Raw genomic sequence first — 20,738 nt, 5'->3', positions numbered from 1 at the left:
GTGAGTTCTGTTCAGGTGAAATCCCTGTGAGTGTTGAGGGTCCTTAACACAAGGTAAGCAGGTATTAAGCTGGGCTCCCATTTCTGACTCCGAGATAGAAATTCCTGATCACATAAGCCCCCTTTGAAACTTCTCTCATAACACACAGATGGGGAAGCCAAGCCCCTGAAAAGTAAGGTGATTTAATCAAGGCCACGCAGTAAGTCTATATTAAAAGTAACACTCAAACTCAGGATTCTGACCACTCTCCTCTAAGCGGGTGGCTTAGTTGCTGAAACACATCGCCCTCTCTGCACTTTGTGCTCCCTTTGTTAATGGATTCCTTTCTTGATTCCCTAGACCTCAGCAAGTAATATTCTTAAAGGGGGGGTAAAAGAACTAAGAGGGAAAAATTGAGTAGCTTCAAAGTGGAGAAACAAATGAACTGGAGGGTTGCTTTCTCTTACTGCAATAAAAATTATTTCTTTCTGAATTCTGTATCTGTTCTGCACTTAGTGGCATTTAAGTTCTGAATCCTGAATCCTGCGAATTGAGACACAGTAAAGAACCATCTCCCTCTTCCTATGGAACAGGAGAAAGGACCAGAAGCCTTCAAAAGGAGGACAGGGTACTTTAATTGTGGGTGAATTTGCTCTGTTCTTTACTGCTGTAACCCACTATGAGAAAACCTTATCTAGGTTAAACCCTAAATTAAATGAGTCTAATAAGAAGTAAATGTTTGAGGTAATGAAGTAGTCTTCTCTTTCCAAAGGAAATCTCCGTCAGTGCTGTAAAGTTGCCTATACTTTTAAATGTTTATGACAATTACCACTTGCCTGTGTGCATGGCTTGGGAACAAGAAGTCTAGAGAGCACAAATGTTTGACCCTGCTGTCACTTATAAATTATCTAGAAATAATAGAACATATCTCCAAAAGAAAAAGGAAATAAGCAGAAGAGTTAGACTTTAGTATATGAACATTCTACTCACAGGGACTTTGGAAGCAACCCTTTAAAAAGAGAGAGAGAGGTGGAGGGAGACAAAAAAGAAAAAGAACACTTTTTGGGTAGACTTTTGTCAGTTTCAATCAATGGCCATACCTGGAAAGCTTCCACACTATTGCTTAGAAAGCATGGTAAGGAAATTAAATGGGAAGAGATGCATATGGTTTGCTTGGCACATCAGTTTGACTTCTGAGTACATAAGTCCCCATGAAGGATTGGTTCTAGGACCCATCTGAGGTACTAAACTAGGGATGCTCAAGTCTCTCATATTGGTGTAATATTTGCATATAATGTATGCACATCTTTTAATATACTCTCATATACTCCCATATAAACTATCTCTAGATTACTTATAATAATATATATATCTATGTAAATAGTTATTATACTATATTTTTAGGGAGTAATGACAGGAAAAATTATGTACATGTTCAGTAGACATATTTTTTTTTCAAAAAAATTTTTAATTTGCAATTGGTTGAATTCACTGATGCAGAACCTGTCAATCTGGAGGGCCCACTGCACAGAGTAGCATAGTAGATCTGATCTGAGATTGCTCCCTAAAGCCCACATGAGGCATTTGCACACAGCAGTGCCTGATACATACATTTTCTCCAGGTCCCCAAATCCTGCAAATGCTCCTTTGGGAATGACTTGAAGCTTGGTGAGGACAAATCTCCTGAAAAGAGAGTGGATATAAAATATCACAACTTATGCATTAATAAGTAATCAAGTGCCTATCATATAATACCGGTGAACAGCCAAGATTTACCAAGTGCCTGCCATTGTGATTGAGATTGCCTTTATGTTCTCTCTCTCTTCATCCTCGCCACAAAGCAGTGATGTTAGCACTCTTATTCTCCCCATTTTTCATGAGAAGTGTTTAGGGAAGATAAAAATCTTATTCAAGGTCACATGGCTGGTAAATGGCAGGGCTGGGACATGAGCCTTGCTTGTCGCCTCTGCTCTATGCTATTTCCTAACCGCATGTGAAGCTGCTTCTGTTTCTCTATGTCAACTTCCAATACCTCTTCCTTCATTATCATGCTCTACTGACCTTGCATCCTATTCTAAAAGGAAAATGAAAACAATAGAAGAAAACGTCCTCATGCTCTTAAGTGGCTCGCTGTCATCAACACTCTATACTCTGGCCTCTAATACCATGGAGAACTGTCCAGGGTCCTGATGGAGAAGAGCCCTCGCTATTCATACTCTATCTCTTTCCTTCTCTTCTTTCTAGTTCAGGTAACCACTATAGCAATTTCCCTTTCTTTCATTGATTAATGATTTTATTCTTCTATCTTCCTTCCACTACTGAATTCTGCCCATTAATAGAAGAATATTTTAAAATTTCTTCCATCTAAAAAAGTCTTCTATTACTATCATTCATCTTCAGTTTTGCCATTTTCTTCTACTTAAAAAACTTGTCTCACCCTGCCAAAAAATTCCATGCAGTAGCTCCTATTTCACGCAGGGAAAAAAAAATCCAAATTGTTTATAGTGACCTTCAATACCCTGCAGGAGCTTCTGGCTCTCTAGTCCTCTAACCTCAGTTTTTTTTTTTTTTTAAGTTTGGTAAACATTATAATTCACTCTGATAAGAGAGTGTACAATGTATGCTTTAAATAATATTCCCAGATTCATCTCCACATGTGTGTATAATCTCCTAACAGTAAGGCTTAAAATGCAGTGGTTAGGCTGTCCTTCCAAGAAGCAGGAAGGAACACTTCATTACAGAGTTCGCTTTTCTTATCCTGCTCTTGTCACAGAACCCTCTTGCTATTCCTTGGTTATAGCAGGTTCCTAATGATTCTGCATTTGCAATTCTCTCTGTTTAAAACATTCACCTCCCAGATATCTTCATGGCTTGTTCCCTCAGCCATGCAGTTTGTTCTATTGCCATTTTCTCAATGAGGCTTTCCTTTACCACCCTATTTAAAATGACAATTAGCCAGGCTTGGTGGTGCATGCCTGTAAACCCTGAGGCTTGGGGCTGGGGCAGGAGGATCGTGAGTTTAAAGCCAGCCTCAACAACTTAGTGAGGACCTAAGAAAATTAGAAAGACCCTGTTTCAAAATAAAATGTAAAAAAAGAAAATAGGGATGGGGTTATGGCTCAGTGGTTAAGTGCCTCTGGGTTCAATCTGTGGTACCAAAAAAAAAAAAAGACATTTCATCCCACATGGCTTCTGGCCCCTTTACCTGCTTAAATTTTTCTTCATAGCAATTCTGATAGTTCTAAATTCTGCTTCATATATTCTTGTATTTATTTCTCTGTTTTTCATAACTAGAATGTAAGCTCCATGAGGGCAGGGATTTTCATTTGATTTGTTACTGCTGTAACACAGTGCCTGGCATACAGCACTAGCTGAATGGCTAAATGATGGCTATGATACAGTCTAAAACTTATAGGCTCAAGGGTGAAATTACAAGTGACCCTTTGGGAATCTCTACAATGGGAATACTATTCTTTCTGTGTCTTTCCTCCCTTTGGCTTTGTCTTGCTTCACAACTGATTAACAGGGATTGAGTTTATTTCCCATTTTAACTCTACCTTCCATAAGACAGTCTGCAAGCAGGAACTGTAATGAAACACTGTGGACTGGGACAGCTTCATAAAATTCACTACTTTAGTCTCCTGTCATCTGCTGGTGTTCATGAAACCAGTTTCAGATAGAGCTGCTACAGAGGCAAACTGGTTTTTTCTTCCCCTTTGTCTGCATTTGGCTATCATGTGCACCTGCTGTGAGGAATCATGAGAGAGGATGCTTTGTTCTGCTCTGCTCTAAAGAAATTTCTGTACTTGTTGAGAAGGCAAAATCAGACTTTAGGACTGACAGGAACCAGTTTTGTGCTATAGTTAAAGTAATAATTATAAGTGTTACTCAAGGGAAAAAATGAGAAAGGACCCAAAGTACGCAAACATATAAAAGAAAGGTTAGCTTTTGAGCCTGGGCATCAAAACTACCATGTTATACCAAAAGTACCATCTCTATAAAACCATTTAAACAAAAGTGCTATGATTTAGAATTAGGTGTAATGGATCTGGAGGAGCTCCAAGACAGCCACGTGCTCAGGAGGGTGCACAGCTGCTATTCTACAGTGTGCATTTTTCCAGGGTATCCTGGGGTGTTGGTTCCAGGATGTCCCTACCCACAGGATGCCAAAATCCATGAATGTTCTGGTCCCTTATACAATTTGGTATGGTGATTGTGTATTGCCTATGCCCTCCTTCTGCATGCTAATGTATAAGTCATCTCTACATTACTTATAATCTAATACAATGCAAGTGTAATGTAAATAGTTATACTGTTTAGTTTAGGGAATAATGGCCAAAAGTCTGTACATATTCAATACAGATGCAATTTTCAAAAAATATTTTGATCCACAGTTGGTCAAATCTGTGGATGTGGAGGGCTGACTGTACTATGTTGCCAGTATTTGGGTTTAGATGCAGATATTCAACAATTTATTATAAAATAGTCTTTGTATTAGATGGTTTTGCTCAACTTTAGGCCACTGTAACTGTTCTGAGTACATTTAAGTTAGACTAGGCTAAACTATGATGTTTAGTAGATTAAGTATATAAAATACATTTTTGATTATTGATATTTTTAATTTATGGTGGGTTTATCATGCTGTCAGTCTAAAAGCATCTGTATGGTTTAAGTTTAATTTACATTAACTTTTTATTTCACAATTTCAAGTTAACTTTCTGCATACATTTATGCTAAGATAGACAAGGAATTTTCTTGTAATATTGAACAGTTTATTAGAATAATTTTAAGAATGCTTGCAATTTTACCAGTAAAGATGATTATTTTTATTGAAAGTTATATTTACTTGAATGTTTATTGGAGAAAATTAAATTTTCTACTCAAATTTGTATACTCTATTTATTACACAAGGTATATTTTAATCAGCAACTTCCTGATAATGCATTATAACGTTGATGATCTAATTGTAGTCAACTAATTCGAAGGATGGTGTGCAAACTTCCTTTAAACTAAGAACATAGGTAAAGGCATCATCTTGATGAATTTTCATTTAGAAACGAAGTAAATGAAAGTCTAACAGATTAACTTTAAAATCACATTGCAGCATTTAAGCCTGCCTTGCGAGAATAAACCTAAATAGAATACAGAAAGACAGCAAAGAGGATCTTCGGAAAGATTAATAGAATGGAAGAAAATCTGTCCATATTGACCAAGGGGAAAAATGAGAGAGAGAGAGAAACAATGAAAGGCATGAAAATGTGCTCAACTTCAGGTAGAACAGGTTTTAAATTAGAGAATTCTGATAATTATTTATAACATTAGATTTGAAAAATAAAATAATATGGATAATTTTCAAGCTGGGTGCGGTGGCACAGGCCTGTAATCCTAGTGGCTGGGGAGGCTGAGACAGGAGTATCAGGAGTTCAAAGCTGGACTCAGCAAAAGTGAGGTGCTAAGCAACTCAATGAGAACCTGTCTCTAAAGAGGGCTGGGGATATAGCTCAGTGGACTCATTCCCCTGAGTTTAATCCCTGGTACCAATATAACAATAAGAAAACAATTTGGGTAATTTTCACAGAAATATAATTTTCTAAAAACTGACTCAAGAAGATACAGAAAATTGAATAGATCCATGACTATTAAAAACTGGTTGGTACTTTAAGAGCCATCCACCAAATACCAAGTTTAGAATAATATGATTTTAGAAGTTAATTTTAAGGAATAGCAAATCTAAACTTCTACAAACTATCTTAGAGACTACTGTTTTAAACAAAGAAATGCCATCCAACCTAATTTTATGTGGATTGTCAACATCGGCAACAAAAATAGACTAGAACAATAAAATAATTAAAAAATTAGGCCAAATACACTTATTAACATAAATGGAAAATCTAAAATAATATAGTGGCAATGTATATTCAGTTTGGGTTTGTCCTGGAATTCAAGGGCTGCTTGGTGTTATAAAACTCCCTCAAAGAAGTTTTTATATAAATAAATTAAAAGAGCAAAACCACATGATTTAATTAATAGGCACAGAAAGTGTACTGATAAAGATGATACTCATCCATGCTAAAACTTTTTGACAAGAAGGAAAAAGGAATATTTTAAATCTCAAAAAGAGCAAAATCTATCAAATATTAAAATATCATGCTCAGTGGTGAAATACTAGACACATTCCATTTAAAATTGGAATAAGCCAAGGATGCCTGCCATTAACTCTTCTATTCAATATTGTTCTAGATACTCCAGCCTACACAGTAAGAGAAGAAGAAAAAGAAATATCAGGATTACTGAAGAAACACTTTTCATTTTCCATAGAAAAGATAACTGTGTACACATATGAAGAAATTCTACTGTATAACCATTTGAAAGATCACTGTTAGAACTAACAAGAATCTAACAAGGTAGTTAGGTGTATGATTAGTACAAAAAAACTGATTTGCATTCTTTTGTTCTAATTCTCCCACATTAAAGTAAATCAATTAAATGTTACATAACTTGCACAGTATGAAGAAATTAATATAAAAAAGACTTAAGACTTTGGGAGAATAATCAAATATTTAATTGCAAGAAATAAAAAAACTTGAACAAGCAGAAATAGGAGGTTTATACATGAGAAACCTCAATATTGTAAATAGGTCCATTTCAATCTATTTTAATATATATAAACTCAAGCCTGACCTGTCTAAGCTAAAATAGTTCTAAAGAAATTGGAATAAGATTGGGAAAATCAGCATAAAAGGCAATATAATTTTTATAACAGTGATTAAAATACTCTAGTATTAACAGGTATTCAATCAACTAATAGAAGAGAAAAAAGGGCACAGTAACAGACCACAAACAAAAGAATATGACAAATGACAGGGTATCATTAGAAATGAATGGAGGAAGGTAACTAATCAGTAAGGGATGATAGAATTATTGATTATTCATGTGGAAAAATAACATAAGACCTCTGATTGTTACCATATTAAAATCTCAATTCCAGGTATACTAAAGATCTAAATGGAAAAATGAACACTTTAAAAATTTTAAATAAAAGGTAACAATGTCCTCAGAAGACATTCTCTTAAAAGGATACAAAATTAGTGTACCAAAATGGAAAATTTAATAAATTTAACACCATTAAACTTATAATTTCCGTAAAGAAAAGACATATAAATCAAGAAGATAAGCTATAAACTGATGAGAAATGTTTTTAACACATACAAATAAAGTATATTGAGTTATGAGGAACTTTTCAAAATAATAAGAGATATACAGACAACTCAGTAGAAAAATTGACAAAAGATATGAATTGGCAATTCATGGAAGAGAAAATGCAAAATGGCCAATAAACATAGGAAATATGCTCAATTTTCCTAGTAATCAAGAAGATGCAAATTTAAACAGTAATTAGATACTATTACATAGGCAAACAATAAAAGGAAAACTTCACAGGATCAGTGTTGGCAAGGCAATGGAATGAGAAGACATTTTTACACTCTTGATGGAAGGGTATTTTGCTACAAGTGTTTTCAAGAGCCATTTGGCAATACGTATTAAAGTGGAAAATACAAATGCCCTTAGCATATTTATGCCATTCTCTATCTCTGCCACATGTGCACATGGAAACAGGTGAAAGATTAATGATTGCAGCAACATTATGAATGGCAAAAAACTGAATTCTTACATGTTCATGAATAAGAGCATGAATAAATATTAATATACTGTTGAACATTGAGACAATGCAAAATTATAAAGCAATGGAATGAACTGACTATAGCTGCATAGAATAATTGAGATAAATTTCCAAATCATATGTTGAGAAAAGAAAAAAAAAAGGTTGACAAGCTTCATGTAGAATGTGAACGGTATGATAAGAGTTTTATGAAGGTTAACAACGTGCAAAACAATACAGCATACTGTTTTGTATTAATCTTGTATTTTCATTTTGTAGTTTTGATGCTCTGATTTTGAGGGGCTTTGCTCACCCTGAAAGAACTGTGAGCCTACCTTTTATTTGCAAACCAACCAATCTTTAGTTCAAACCTCCAACCACCTCCTTTAGCAAGCTTTTGCATTCTGTGTCACTATTCTCTTGCTTTTATCACCCCTGGGGTCAGACATCTGGGACAGCCCCTTTCATTTTCAGAGACTGAAGTTATTCAAATTAGCCTATCTCAATCTGTTTACCTTGTCTGTCCCCTAGCTTGCCCAGGTAAAGTTTTTTGACCACACTATTCCCTTGCTTCCTCTATCTCCTAACTGACAGGGTGTTTCCCTACCCTCCTGTGGTGTGATCCCATTTTGAGGGGGTCATTTCTGTGAGTATAACAAAACAAACTATATTTTCAGCGGCAGCTGACTCTTGATCTCTTGGCTTCACCATACCTGAATAACAAAGTCTGTATTTTGAAACAAGTACAAAGATGCATGTATGCTTATTAAAAGGGAAATAACTTCTGAGAATGGCTGGCACTAGAATCAACTAGTATTTGCCAACAAGAGGAAAAGGAGTGGTATGAAACAGTATCTAAAATACTCTGTTTTTCTTTTTAATAAAAGAACTGAACAATTATGACCAAATGTTAAGATTTGGCTGAGTGATATTATATGGATAATTGTTATTCTGTATAGTTCATGAAATATTTCATAAATTTTTCAAGATTAAAATTCTCACCAGGCCATATCCCAAGTATTCTTTATTTGTTTACTTGTTTTTAAACAGAGCTGTTTAAAAGTTATCATCATACCATGTTAGTCAGATGGCACCTTTACCCCACTCTCAGGGACATAAAGCACATGAATGGTTTATGTAAGTATGCACAATTCACCAAGATGGCTCTGAGAATTTTTTTCTGGTTTATATTGCAAGTTACTTAATGTTTCCTCCATGATAAATGGGATGGGTGGGATTTGCTTTTCTCTTCCCTGAAATTGGGAAGCTGTAGGATTCCCTTGAACTCTGTCTCTGTTAGAAGCAATTCATATTTTGGGCAGCCCATTCACCCTTGGCCAAATTTAATTTCCCTGTCTGGCTTACAGGAGAATGGTTTAAAAGATTCCATAAAAAGCTTTTCTGGCAGCCTGGAAAATGGCCAATATTCTTTCTGAGAAAGCTGCCTTTTTATGATGGCCCAAGTGTAAATGACACTGTGCTCAGTGTTCTTTGAATTTCACACAAGTTTAAAAATTAAAGTGAGAACAGCTTGGCAAAGGATATACAGAAAATAAATTGATCATCTTCCTGACCTCAAAATGCTGAGTTTTTGTGCTTCATCTTGTTCAGGTCAAATTCTTACCCTAATTAACTTTTGGGGATTGTGTTTAGGAAAATTCTCCAGAGAAGTAGATGGAATTGAATAAACAAACCATATAGGAAAAAACAAAACAAAACAAAACTAGTCCAGGTAACTAGGATTAACTCTTTGCCATGCTCCTGCAGATAAACACTCCACTTTCAACATCATTTGGGATCTAACTGGTTGCATTTCTCATGTTACAACACATGGGTTTGTAGCTAGGGGGAGGTGGGAGCAGTTGTTCCATAGGAAGAGGTGGTTTCAATATATAAATTGACCTTAAGTTAAACATTTTTAAAAACTTCTTCACATTTTGGCTCAAATCCTAACTGTCTAGGTCATTGTCAAATACAGAGAAATTGATCCAGCTAGCATTAGCCCATCACTCACTTCCGGCTTGTAAAAGTTAAGGGCCAAGGATTCATTGGGGGTTATAAAATCTCCCAGTGAGGACATCTTGGTACAGAAGCATTCGTGTTCTCGATATCCCTCTGCTATGGTGTGGGAAGGATGCTTGTTCTTCACATGAGCTATTTGAAGGGATTGTCATGCATTTTCTGCATTTAGGGGGAAGCAAAGATTAGAACATGATTCAGGTGTTATGTGTAAAGATAAAGGGTGACCAGTGGCTTTGGGAGAGAGTTGCAGATCCATAGACAATTAGGCAAGGGTGTAGATTTCTTGATGAGCCAGACCTGGACCCAGCAGAAGGGAACAGCTTATCCTGAGAAAAAATGGATTTGCCTGTATAGAGAACTGACACCAAAAGAGAAGTGGACACTGAACTCAAGACGGAGTCAAGTCTCCAGTAGGAGGGCACTGCCAACCCCACGGGATCTCCCATGAAGAATAAGCATTAGCATTTGTATACCTGTCACACTTCAAGGGTCCCAAGGGCTGATAGCCACTGTGCCATTAATGACAAATCCAGGTCCTTTCTCTCTAATCTCTCTCCCTGCAGGGCCCAACCCAGTTGGGACCAGAAACAATAGCAACTGAAGAAAGAAATGAAATAAGGGAGAGAGAAGTAATGTCTTCCTCACCAATTGTGGGTTTTCAAGCCTGAGGAAAGCTCATGCTGTGGAAGACTGCTTTAAATAGGATGAAAGAGTGAAGCTCTGATATTAAACAGTGCTGGACTTTAATTATATTTATGCAACTGGAACAGCTGTGGGGCCTGTCCATAGCTTCATCAAGAGTGTATGTTTGCCTCCATCTTGATCAATACATTATGATTTCTGAGTTGGTGAAACCCCCCAAGTCATCCTTTGTGATGCTCCATCTGTGGGCAAAAAAAAAAAAAGTGTTATGAACTTAAGGGGGAGAATGAGTGGAAATGCAAGCAGAGCCTTTTTATTTAGCTTTTATGATCTGGGATGGTGAGCGATTTAGGACAGAGAGAGCAATTTGGCTTTATCTCTTGGCACAATTTAAGATAGTCAAGAAACAACTGCCAGTCAGATGCCAATGGTGGGGACTGTCTACCTGATACCAGAACAGCTGAAGGAGGGGAGACTATTTATTCAGGTAAACTACCAGGTTTACCTGATGAGGGAAGACGAGGCCCTTGTGTTAACTCAGCCCATAATGCCAGAATGAGTTGTTTAGGGAGATTTATTAAAACCTCACTAGATAGAAACTCCAGTGAGGTAGGCACCACACCAGTTAAGCCTCCAATCACACCTCATTGTCCCCTGATTCTCTGTGACTTCTCCTTAACAACCTTTCTGGAGTGATGATTCTTCACTTTTATCATCTCCTTAGGGGCAAGTGCCTTCTAGTAGCTGTTTGAATCTGCTTTCCTTTTACTTCCTTTTATGTCCCCTTATCTCAACATCTGTGCTGGGCTGATAGAAGGGACAAGAAACCACTGCTTACTGTGTACCACTCCTGACTTACCTCCTCCTTCCTGCAACCTTTCTCCAAGGTTGTGAGACTTTTCTTCCTAACTCTGCCCTCCCTTGTTTGCAGTAACTGGTCACAGAATTGCTCTTCTCACCAGTTTATCACCTGCTCTCTTTCATCTTCTTACCTGAATATGATACTTCATTTATGATTCATTTTCATACAAAATCTTTGGATGAAAAACCAACATGACGAAGAGAAAACATCACTGGGGTCAAAATTAGAAGTTTGAGCCCTATTCTGGCTCTGCTACAAGGTACTTAAGTGACTGGGAAAAGTCAAGTCCCATCTGTAAACCGGACAAGTTGCACCAGTTGATCTCTAAGGCTCTATAGGTAATTTTTACAATGTGGTTAACAGTGGGATTCTCTTCAAGTCAGAGACAATTTTATATTAAGTACTCAACACAGCATGAAGCTCATCCTAGGGGATTAGAGAACAAGGGCTAGCCTTACTTTTTCTTGAGTCAAGGTCAACATCTCTTGAGCCTGCTGCTTCTTCCCATCTCTGCCATTACCCAGGACCTGTTCTCATCCCCTCATGTCTGTAGCCCTGGCTGTGACAGTAGGTCAGGTCCTCCTCCTCTGATCTCTAGTGTCCAACCTGGCTCATTTATGATCAGAGAGGTCCTCCTAAACACTGCTTACCATTGATGTTCTCCCCCTCAAAAGCAAGATAGAGCAAAAGCCAACAAAAATTAAAAACAAAGCCCTTCCGTTGCTCACTGCTGCCTCTCCATCAACCACTTGAGGCTTCCACAATTTGCCTCCCCTTTCTTTTTTCTTTTGGTACCTGGGATTGAACTCAGGGGCACTTGACCACTGAGCCCCCTCCCTAGCCCTATTTTGTATTTTATTTAGAGACAGGGTCTTGCTGAGTTGCTTAGCACCTCATTTTTGCTGAGACTGGCTTTGAACCCTCAATCCTCCTGCCTCAGCCTCCCAAGCCACTGGGATTACAGGTGTGTGCCACCTGCCCCTGCACCCAGATTCTGCCTCCCCTTCCATTCCAGCTAAAAGCTCTACTACTTCCTGCAGTTTAACTCAACTCTCCAGACTTTTACCACTTGATGGCTTGTGTTAAGTTTTGTTCTAAAGTAGTTCAGGTCTAGATCCTCTCTCCTAAGCATATGGGATGGTCACACAGTGTAGGAACTTGTTTGGATTCCATAGAGCTCAGTCAGTGCTTTGCACATTTCACGTATTCATACATGTTAGTAGATGGGGAAGAGTGATGTTTATGCTGGAAAATGTTCTTAGTTTCAAGGCATCTGAGTATCTCATACTGTAAATCAAAGAAATTTTCAGTCCATTTAAAATTATTCTTCCCATACTGATCAGTTTTGTTCAAAACAGCATCTAGAATATTTATGAATTATAAATAAGGAATCTAAATAAGAACTTAACACAGACATGGTGAAAAATGTGAAAGTATTTTTATGATCTGAGAGAGTAGTTGGTGTAAAGTAAAAACTGCAAATCATTGGCCCATCAATGAAATCTAGCCCAAAGCAGATTTTGTTCAGTCCACATATTATTTTAAAGAAATTTGAGTTGGTTGCCAGCACTTCAGATTTGTGAGAGTTCTTCTAAAATTGTAGATTTATAGCTAAATTTGTAGATTTATAGCTATATAGATGCAGCAACACTGGGTTGCATTCCCACATAATCACAATTGGCTACAGTTGAATTATGTGTGATACCTTAGATGTGGCACGAACTGCCAGCTGGCCAGAGTCTTCCTGGTATGTTTTGCTGTTTTCTACCTTAAGACTTTGAGACTGGGATTTCTGGTATCTGAAAACTCACATTGTGAATGGGCTTGAACTCTCTAGAACCCAGGGATTCTCTCCTGGCTGCTTATCATCATTGCCTGGGGGAGGTTTTACATGCTCTAAATCCCTAAGCTTCATGCTGGAAGTGGGTGGGCCATAGGCATCCTTATTTTAAAAGCTCCCCAGGTGATTAATGCATAATGAGGTTGAGGACCCCCTGCTTTGCAGCAGTAAACTGCTGTGATCAGTAGTTAGTTGGCAAGCACCTGTGAGAGTGATGGGACAGGTTTTTACAAAGCTGCTCTTTCCTATATCTCTCTCCTTTCTGCATGTGGTTAAGGCATAATCTAAGCTGTTCCTGATAACCTGGGAAGAAGGAGAAACCCTAGATTAACACATTGCTATGATTTTTTTTTTTTTTTTTTGGAATAACAACATAAATAAAGAGGTATATATTCCCTCGGAGACCTCCTTCTTGGATCCAAAGAATTCAAGTATTTGGGTAACTTGGCCTGGATCTGAGTGGGGAGGATTCTACCTCAGGTATATAGTGCAATGAATAGGAGAATTGTGCACCCTAATAGAGAAGTAGAACATTGGGGTGAGATAAAACAGGCCAGAGGAGAATGCAGGATTAAGAACCAGAGCAGCTGTTGAAAGTCAGAGGGCATCCACTTGTTCTTTTGACAGATATTTGCTGTGTTCCTATTCAAATGTCAGACATTGTTTTAAGCCCTGATGATACAATGGTAAAGATATAAAAACAAAAACCAAGTGTCTGCCATAATGAGTTCTGTTCTTCATGGAGAAGTGGGCAATGAGAAAGAGTTTGATAAAAAAACAAGTGTAGCTATGGGGCAATTAATTGGATTGAAAAGAGGATCAAACCCACATAAAATAAGGGGACAAAAAAGAAATATCCATTTAAAAATTACAAACATACTTACATATGTATAAATAGATGGATGGAAAGACAGGGAAGGAGGAAGGGAAGAAGGAATGTGGCAAGTGTAACTACCTTGTATAGTTATTCATTTACAAATCATTTAGGCAGCATTTACTATATGACACATGTATCTAGAGTTTTGTTAAAAACAGTGGTGAACAAGATGTATTTTCTTCCCTACCAAGTTTAATTCCATTGTGAGAAACACACACACACACACACACACAGTATCTAATAATTATAGTTCAGAATGTGTGTGGTGGTAATGATGACGATATTTTCTGTGTGAGGCACTGTGCTAAATATTTCATTTGCAGCATTTACTGTAATCCTCAAAATCACCTTATGAAGTGGGTAACTAAACTGTGTCCAGTTATAGAGGAAGGCATTGAGTGGTTTACTAACTGATCAAAGGCACAGCTAGTAAGTGGTAGGTCTGGTTCTCAAACTTGGGTCTGACCCAAATCCATGCTCACAAGCCTCCATATATTTATGGTGCAAAGAGATAGGAGACTGGGACCCAGGGCTGGTATTTTTAATGAGAACAAGTGGGATGAATGATAACAAAACAGGCCTGGAACTTAGATGTTTTATTAGAAAGGAGGCAAACTGATTCAAAGGGAGACAACTGTCATGGAGGTTGTGGTGTGAATTTGGGGAAACACGAAAATATTCCAAGAAGGTGAAAGGAGAGATTTGACTGCACATTCTTCAGAGGCCCAATCTATTATCAAATTAATTCAGAATTGAGTTTTTGTTACTGAAGATTCTGAATCTTGATCTGGATAGAATTCAGTTCCCTCCTCCCTATTACCCTGCTTTGTCAGAGTGAATAAACAGAATTCCACTTTAATGACTCACCATTGTTTCAGACAGTATGTGATAAAATGGCAAATATATTATGCCTCTAAAGCAGTTCTTTCAGTCCTCTTGGTTAACATCAACCTGATTTAAATGTTACTTTTATTGACAACATTTAGGTCAAGATGAAAGACAGCTGTCACTTACGGGTCAGTTTGGGAGTTACTTCTGCTCAGATAGGAGAAGATTAGCTAGGAATAAACTCCCTTCTAGAATCTACGGACTCTGGCAGTCTGACAATTACCAACAATGAGACTAGAAGAAAAGCTGATCACTGCTCCATGAGTCAAAGATTAATTTACATCTTTCATAAAGCACTTACAACTAATTTGTTTTTATTTACATGGTTCACACATTTAATCAGAAAACATATACATTGAATAATCATCTTTACTGACTATGAAATGCAAATATAGAATGTTCAAATGAACTCTGAAACAAACAAATGGATAAATTTATTTAAAATAGATACAAAGAAAAGTGAAAAAGATTTAGTGCTCAGAATGCAACCTTGTGTCCAAATTTACTTCTAAGATTAAAAAAAATTGTTATTATAGGATTTTGAAGAATGACTTTTAAAATTATTTAACTTTTCTGGTGATAAACTGGTGATATCTATATCTAATTCTTAAGAAACTACATATGTATTGACAGAGGGAATGATTCCCTGAAAAAATTAACTTTCTCTGGTAATGGAAAGCATTTGTTCTTTCAAATATGAATCAGAGATTTACCAAAAATCAAAGTAAATAGTTCTGCTTTGCATCAGAAGAACACAAATAATTATCAAGCATGCATTCTATTTTTCAAGATACCAAGTGCAAAGCCCAAAGCAGGTCCTGAATAGATAGTGCATACACTGAAGTAGAGGAAAAGCAATGTTTGTCTTTCATAATACTTAATTAGTAGAATTAATTACCAATGATTAACCAAAGCACAAGAACTATTCATTAAAAAGGGACTGAAATCTACAAATTATCTTCTCTAGAGAGTAACTGTGTGTGACACAGCAACAGCTCACCAGGGCTGCCATGCAACAGTGATATAACCATATCAATACTTTGCATTTAACAAAGAGCATGTCTTCAATTTCCAGAAAACAGGAATATATTTCATGTTACTCCAAGAATGAGATCTGTGTCTTGACTTCCGACCGTTTCCTATTTTGACAACATCCATTGATCTAAGAAATGAATGGATATGTTAAAAGAATCTTTTGCACTAACTTTACTCCTGAAATGCGGGAAGCAAGGTGCTGAGTCACTGCTGGTGAGGATCCAGGTTGACATGGCCTCCACTGGGCTCTTCTCATTCTAAACTGTTCAAAGCACATGGATTCTTCTACTCTCCCCACTGACCACTTGAAAGGGGCTTAGCTTTGGCTGAGAGGAAGAAAGAGCCAGGGAAATGAACATGGATTGAAAGGTCCTAGGATGTATAGTTATTGGTCGAAGCTGTTTACCATATGAGGTCCCTGTTAATTCTCAATGCAGTGTTGCAAAGCAAGATTAAAAAAAAAATACAGTAAAATTGTGCATGTGTATGTGTGTGTGTGTGTGTGTGTGTACACACGCATAGATCCATGAAACTACCACCACAATCAGATGTGGAACAGTTCTATCACTACAAAACTCCTTGAGGACACACTGTCCCCACTTTTAATACCTGCCCCACCTCTGATATCTTCCCTGTCACTGTATTTTCACCTTTTCTAAAATGCTACCTTTGTGGGTTTTATACAGTCTCTAATCTTTGAATCTGGCTTATTTTGATCATTACAGTTCATTTGAGATTCATCTATTTTGTTATGTAGGTCAGTAAATTGTTGATTCCTTTCTGTTGCTGAGTAGTACTCCATGATCTGGCTATACCATTATTTGCTTACTTCTTTTCCTGCTGAAAGATTTTGGAATTGTTTTCTTTTTGGGGTGATTATGAACAGAGTTTCTATGTGTATGTTTTCATATGAATATAACTTTATTTTTTCAGAATGAGTACTTGGGAGTGAAATTACTCAGTTATACGACAAGTTTAACTGTACAAGAAAGTACTTCAGTGTTTTCGCAGAGAAGATGTACTTATGTACTTCTCACCTGCCATATTAAGAGTTTCAGGTGCTCTGTGTCCTTCCCAATACTTGGTGGTGTCAGTTTTATTGTATTTGCATTTTTAGCTGTCCTAATAGCTGTGCAATTTTATTACATTATGGTTTTAATTAATTCTTCAGTGGCTACTGATGTCGAACATCTTTTCATGTGCTAATTGTCATGACTTCTTGGGTAAAGGGTCTGTTTAGTCTTTGCTATTTTTGTTTTTAAATTTCCTTGTTTTCTTTCTGTTAAGTTTTGAGGGTTCTTAAAATGTTTCTGGATATAAACCTTTTGTTGATGTGAGGTTTATAAATATTTTCTCCTAATCTGTGGTTTGTTTTTCATTCTCTTACTGGTATCTTAGAGCAAAAGCTTTTAATATTGATGAAGTCTATCTTTTTTATGTATAGTGTTTTTGATGTCATGTCTAAAAATTCTGCTTAACTCTAAGTCATGGAGATTTTTCTTGAATGTTTTCTTTTAAGAAGTTTATAATTTTGTTTGACATTCAGATTTGTGATCCATTTTGTGTTAATTTTTGTATAAGGTATGAGGCTTTTGTTGTTGTTGTTGTAAGTACTAGGGATTGAACTGCCCAGAGGCACTTAAGCACTGAGCCACAACCCCAGCCCTTTTTAGAAATTTTTACTTGAGACAGGGTTTTGCTAAGTTCCTGAGGTTGGCTTTGAACTCACAATTCTCCTGCTTCAGCCTCCTGAGCCACTGGGATTACAGTTGTGCACCACCATGCCCAGGCACTGTCTAGTTTTGATGTCACAGTAATGCTGGTTTCATAAAATAAGTCAGAAAATATCATTTAGATTCAGTTATCTGATAATTTAGCATATTATAAGTGTTTTGAGAAAAATTATAGGTATTGATACCTATCATAAAAGAAGAAAGGTCTCTAGCCCATAACCTAAACTTCTACAATAAGAAATTAGAGAAAGAGAATAACAGATAATAATAAAGATAAGAGTATAGATATATGAAAGAGAGAATAAAACTAGGGGGAAAAAATCAACAAAACCCAAAGTTTCTTCTTAAAAAAAATCAGTACAACTTGACAATTTGACAAAACTTTTAAATGACCAAGAAAAATTGGGAAGAGACTCAGATACTAAAATTAGCAACGAAAGATGGGACTTTATCCCTTACAGAATGAAGAGGATAATAAGTTATGCTGGGTAGTATTGTATGGCAACAAAGTGGATAACTTAGATGAAATGAACAAATTCCTAGAAAGACACAAATAGAAGAAATAGAAGATCTGAATATATTTATAGTAAATTAAGAAACTGAACTAATAATAATAATAATAATAATAATAATAATAATAAAAACTTCTCACAAAGAAAAGCCTGGAAATTCACTGGTGAATTCTAGTGAATATTTGAAGAATAATTTAATAGCAATGCTTCATAAAATCTTGTAAAATATGGTAGAGAGTCTAATATTTTCTAACTTATTTGGTGAGATGAATGTTATTCTGATACCAAAATAAAACAAAGACATCATAAGAAAACTACAGACCAATACCTTTTTAAATACAGATGCAAAAATCTTTAACAAAATATTAGAAACCCAAATTTAGCAATATATTAAAATGATAATACATTATGATTCAAAAAATTTATCCCACAGATGCAAGGTTGGTTTAACATGTGAATGTCAATCAGTATGCAACACCTTACTAATGGAATAGAGGACAAAAGTGATATCTCAGTAGATACTAAAAAAGCAGTTGGAAAAAAATTCAACAATGCTTCATAATAAAAAGTGCTCAATAAATTAGAAATAAAACCAGACTTCTTCACCCTGATAAAGGGCCTCTGCAAAACTCTCATGCTTAATGGCATAAGACTGAAAACTTTCCCCCTAATATCAGGAATAAGACAAGGAGTTTCACTCTCACCATTTCAATTCAATGTGAATCTGGAGGTTCTAGCCATAGCAACTGGGCAACAAAAGATAAATAAATGGCATCCAAGCATAATTACCTTTATTTTTAGATAACATGGTCTTGAATATACAAAATTCTAAAGCTCTCTCTGTCTCTCTCTCTGTCTCTCTCTCTGTCTCTCTCTCTCTCTCTCTCTCACTCACTCACTGTTAGAGCTAATAAATGAGTTCAACAAAGTTGCTGAAGATCAATACACAAAAATCAACTCTATTTCTTTACACATGCAATAAGCAATTCAAAAACAAGAAAATTCCATTTACAATAGAATGAAAAATAATGAAATACTTAGAAATAAATTTAGCAAAGTTGTAGTAAACTTAGCACTCACTCTGAAAAGCTATAATACATAGTTGAAAGAAATTAAGAAAATCAAAATAAATGGCAAGATATCACTTTTTTCCCCTTTGGAGTGGAAGACTATTCATTGATAAAATAGCAGTACTCCCCAAATTAATATTGGTTTGAATGCAATTGTTTGTTTTAGAAACTGAAAAGCTTATCTTAGAATTCATACAGAAATGCAAGGGACTCATAATAGGCAAAATAATATGTTTTTAAAAAGAACAGATTTTAAGGACTCACACTTTCTGATTTCAAAACTCATTACAAAGTTATAGTAATGAAGATAATGTGGTACAGACTCAACGATAAACATGTGGGCCAATGAAATAGAATTGGGAGATGAGAAATAATCTCATATATTTCTTGGAAATTGATTTTTGACAAGGATGGTAAGACATTTCAATGAGAGGACAATAATATCTCCAACAAATGGCTCCAGGACATCCAGACAGACTCATTCAGAAGAAGAAAATTGGATCCCTACCTTATATCATTTGTACAAATTAACTCAAAATGGATCAAAGAGCTAAATATAAGAGCAGAAACATAACTCTTAAAGAGAAAAAGAGAAGTAAATCTCTCTAACCTTCAGTCAGTTAATTATTTCTTAAATATGACAACAAAAGCACAAAAAAGAAGGATCAGATCAATTAAAATTCACAAGAAATTGTGCTTCAAAGGACACGATCAGGAAATTGAAAAGATAAACCACAAAATGGGAAAAAAATAATCGAATTCATGTATGTGATAAGTATCCTCTCTCAGGAATACATGAAGAGCTGGGCACGATGGCACACATCTGTAATCCCAACTACTCAAGAAGTTGAGACAAGAGGATCATGTTTGAGGTCAGCCTGAGCAACTTAGAATTTGTCTCAAAATAAAAAATGAAAAGGGCTGGGGATGTAAGCTCAGTTGTAGAATGCCCTTGGGTTCAATTTCTACTACTGAAAAAAAGAAAGAAAGAAAGAATATATGAAGAACTCAACAATAAAAAGACAACCTAGTTTAAAAACTGGCAACAGATATAAGGATGTGTTTCCACAATGAAGATATACAAATGACCCCTGGGAATATGGAAAGATGCTCACCATCAACAGTCATTAAGGAAATGCAAATCAAAACTACAGTGAGATGCCACTTCACATTGACTAGGATGACTGTAATAACGAAGGCAGACAATAAATATAAAGAGAGGAGAAATAGATAAGTGATTGCCAGGTGTGGGGGTGAGGTAGTGGGGAGTGGGAAGGAAATGGAGAATGACTGCGAATGAGTATGAGATTTCTTTTGTCAGGTGATGGAAATATTTGTGAATTAGATACTGGAATGGGTGCAAAACCTAGTGAATGTACCCAAAATCACTGAATTGCTCACTTAAAAAGAGTAATTTTTATGGCATGTAAATATCTCAATCTAAATAATAACAATAATAAAACAATAAAATGTTCTACTTCTTTCTTGTGCCCATAAGTTTTTGATTATAAATTCATAGTCATTTGCATTGTTGTTCTCTTATATGAAATGGGTGGGTTTTTTTTTTTTTTCTGCTTTCAGTAAATTTTCTTGATATCAGCTTGATTATTTTGTTCTG

General features: G+C 36.1%; 1 protein-coding gene across 2 annotated transcripts in view; it reads right to left on the bottom strand.

The window, feature by feature from the left end:
* Fshr (follicle stimulating hormone receptor) overlaps positions 1-20,738 on the bottom strand; it is a 151,367-nt gene that overhangs the window by 85,839 nt on the left and 44,790 nt on the right. For both annotated transcript variants that reach the window (XM_015479471.2, XM_048804409.1), the window contains exon 2: positions 1,591-1,662. In XM_015479471.2, coding sequence (XP_015334957.1) covers positions 1,591-1,662 — 72 coding nt within the window. The remainder of the gene's footprint in view (positions 1-1,590; positions 1,663-20,738) is intronic.

Source organism: Marmota marmota, unplaced genomic scaffold (assembly GCF_001458135.2).
Source record: "Marmota marmota marmota unplaced genomic scaffold, marMar, whole genome shotgun sequence".
Classification (NCBI taxonomy): Eukaryota; Metazoa; Chordata; class Mammalia; order Rodentia; family Sciuridae; genus Marmota; species Marmota marmota.
Note: the sequence above shows the minus strand (reverse complement) of the source record. Positions and strands in the feature narration are given on the sequence as shown.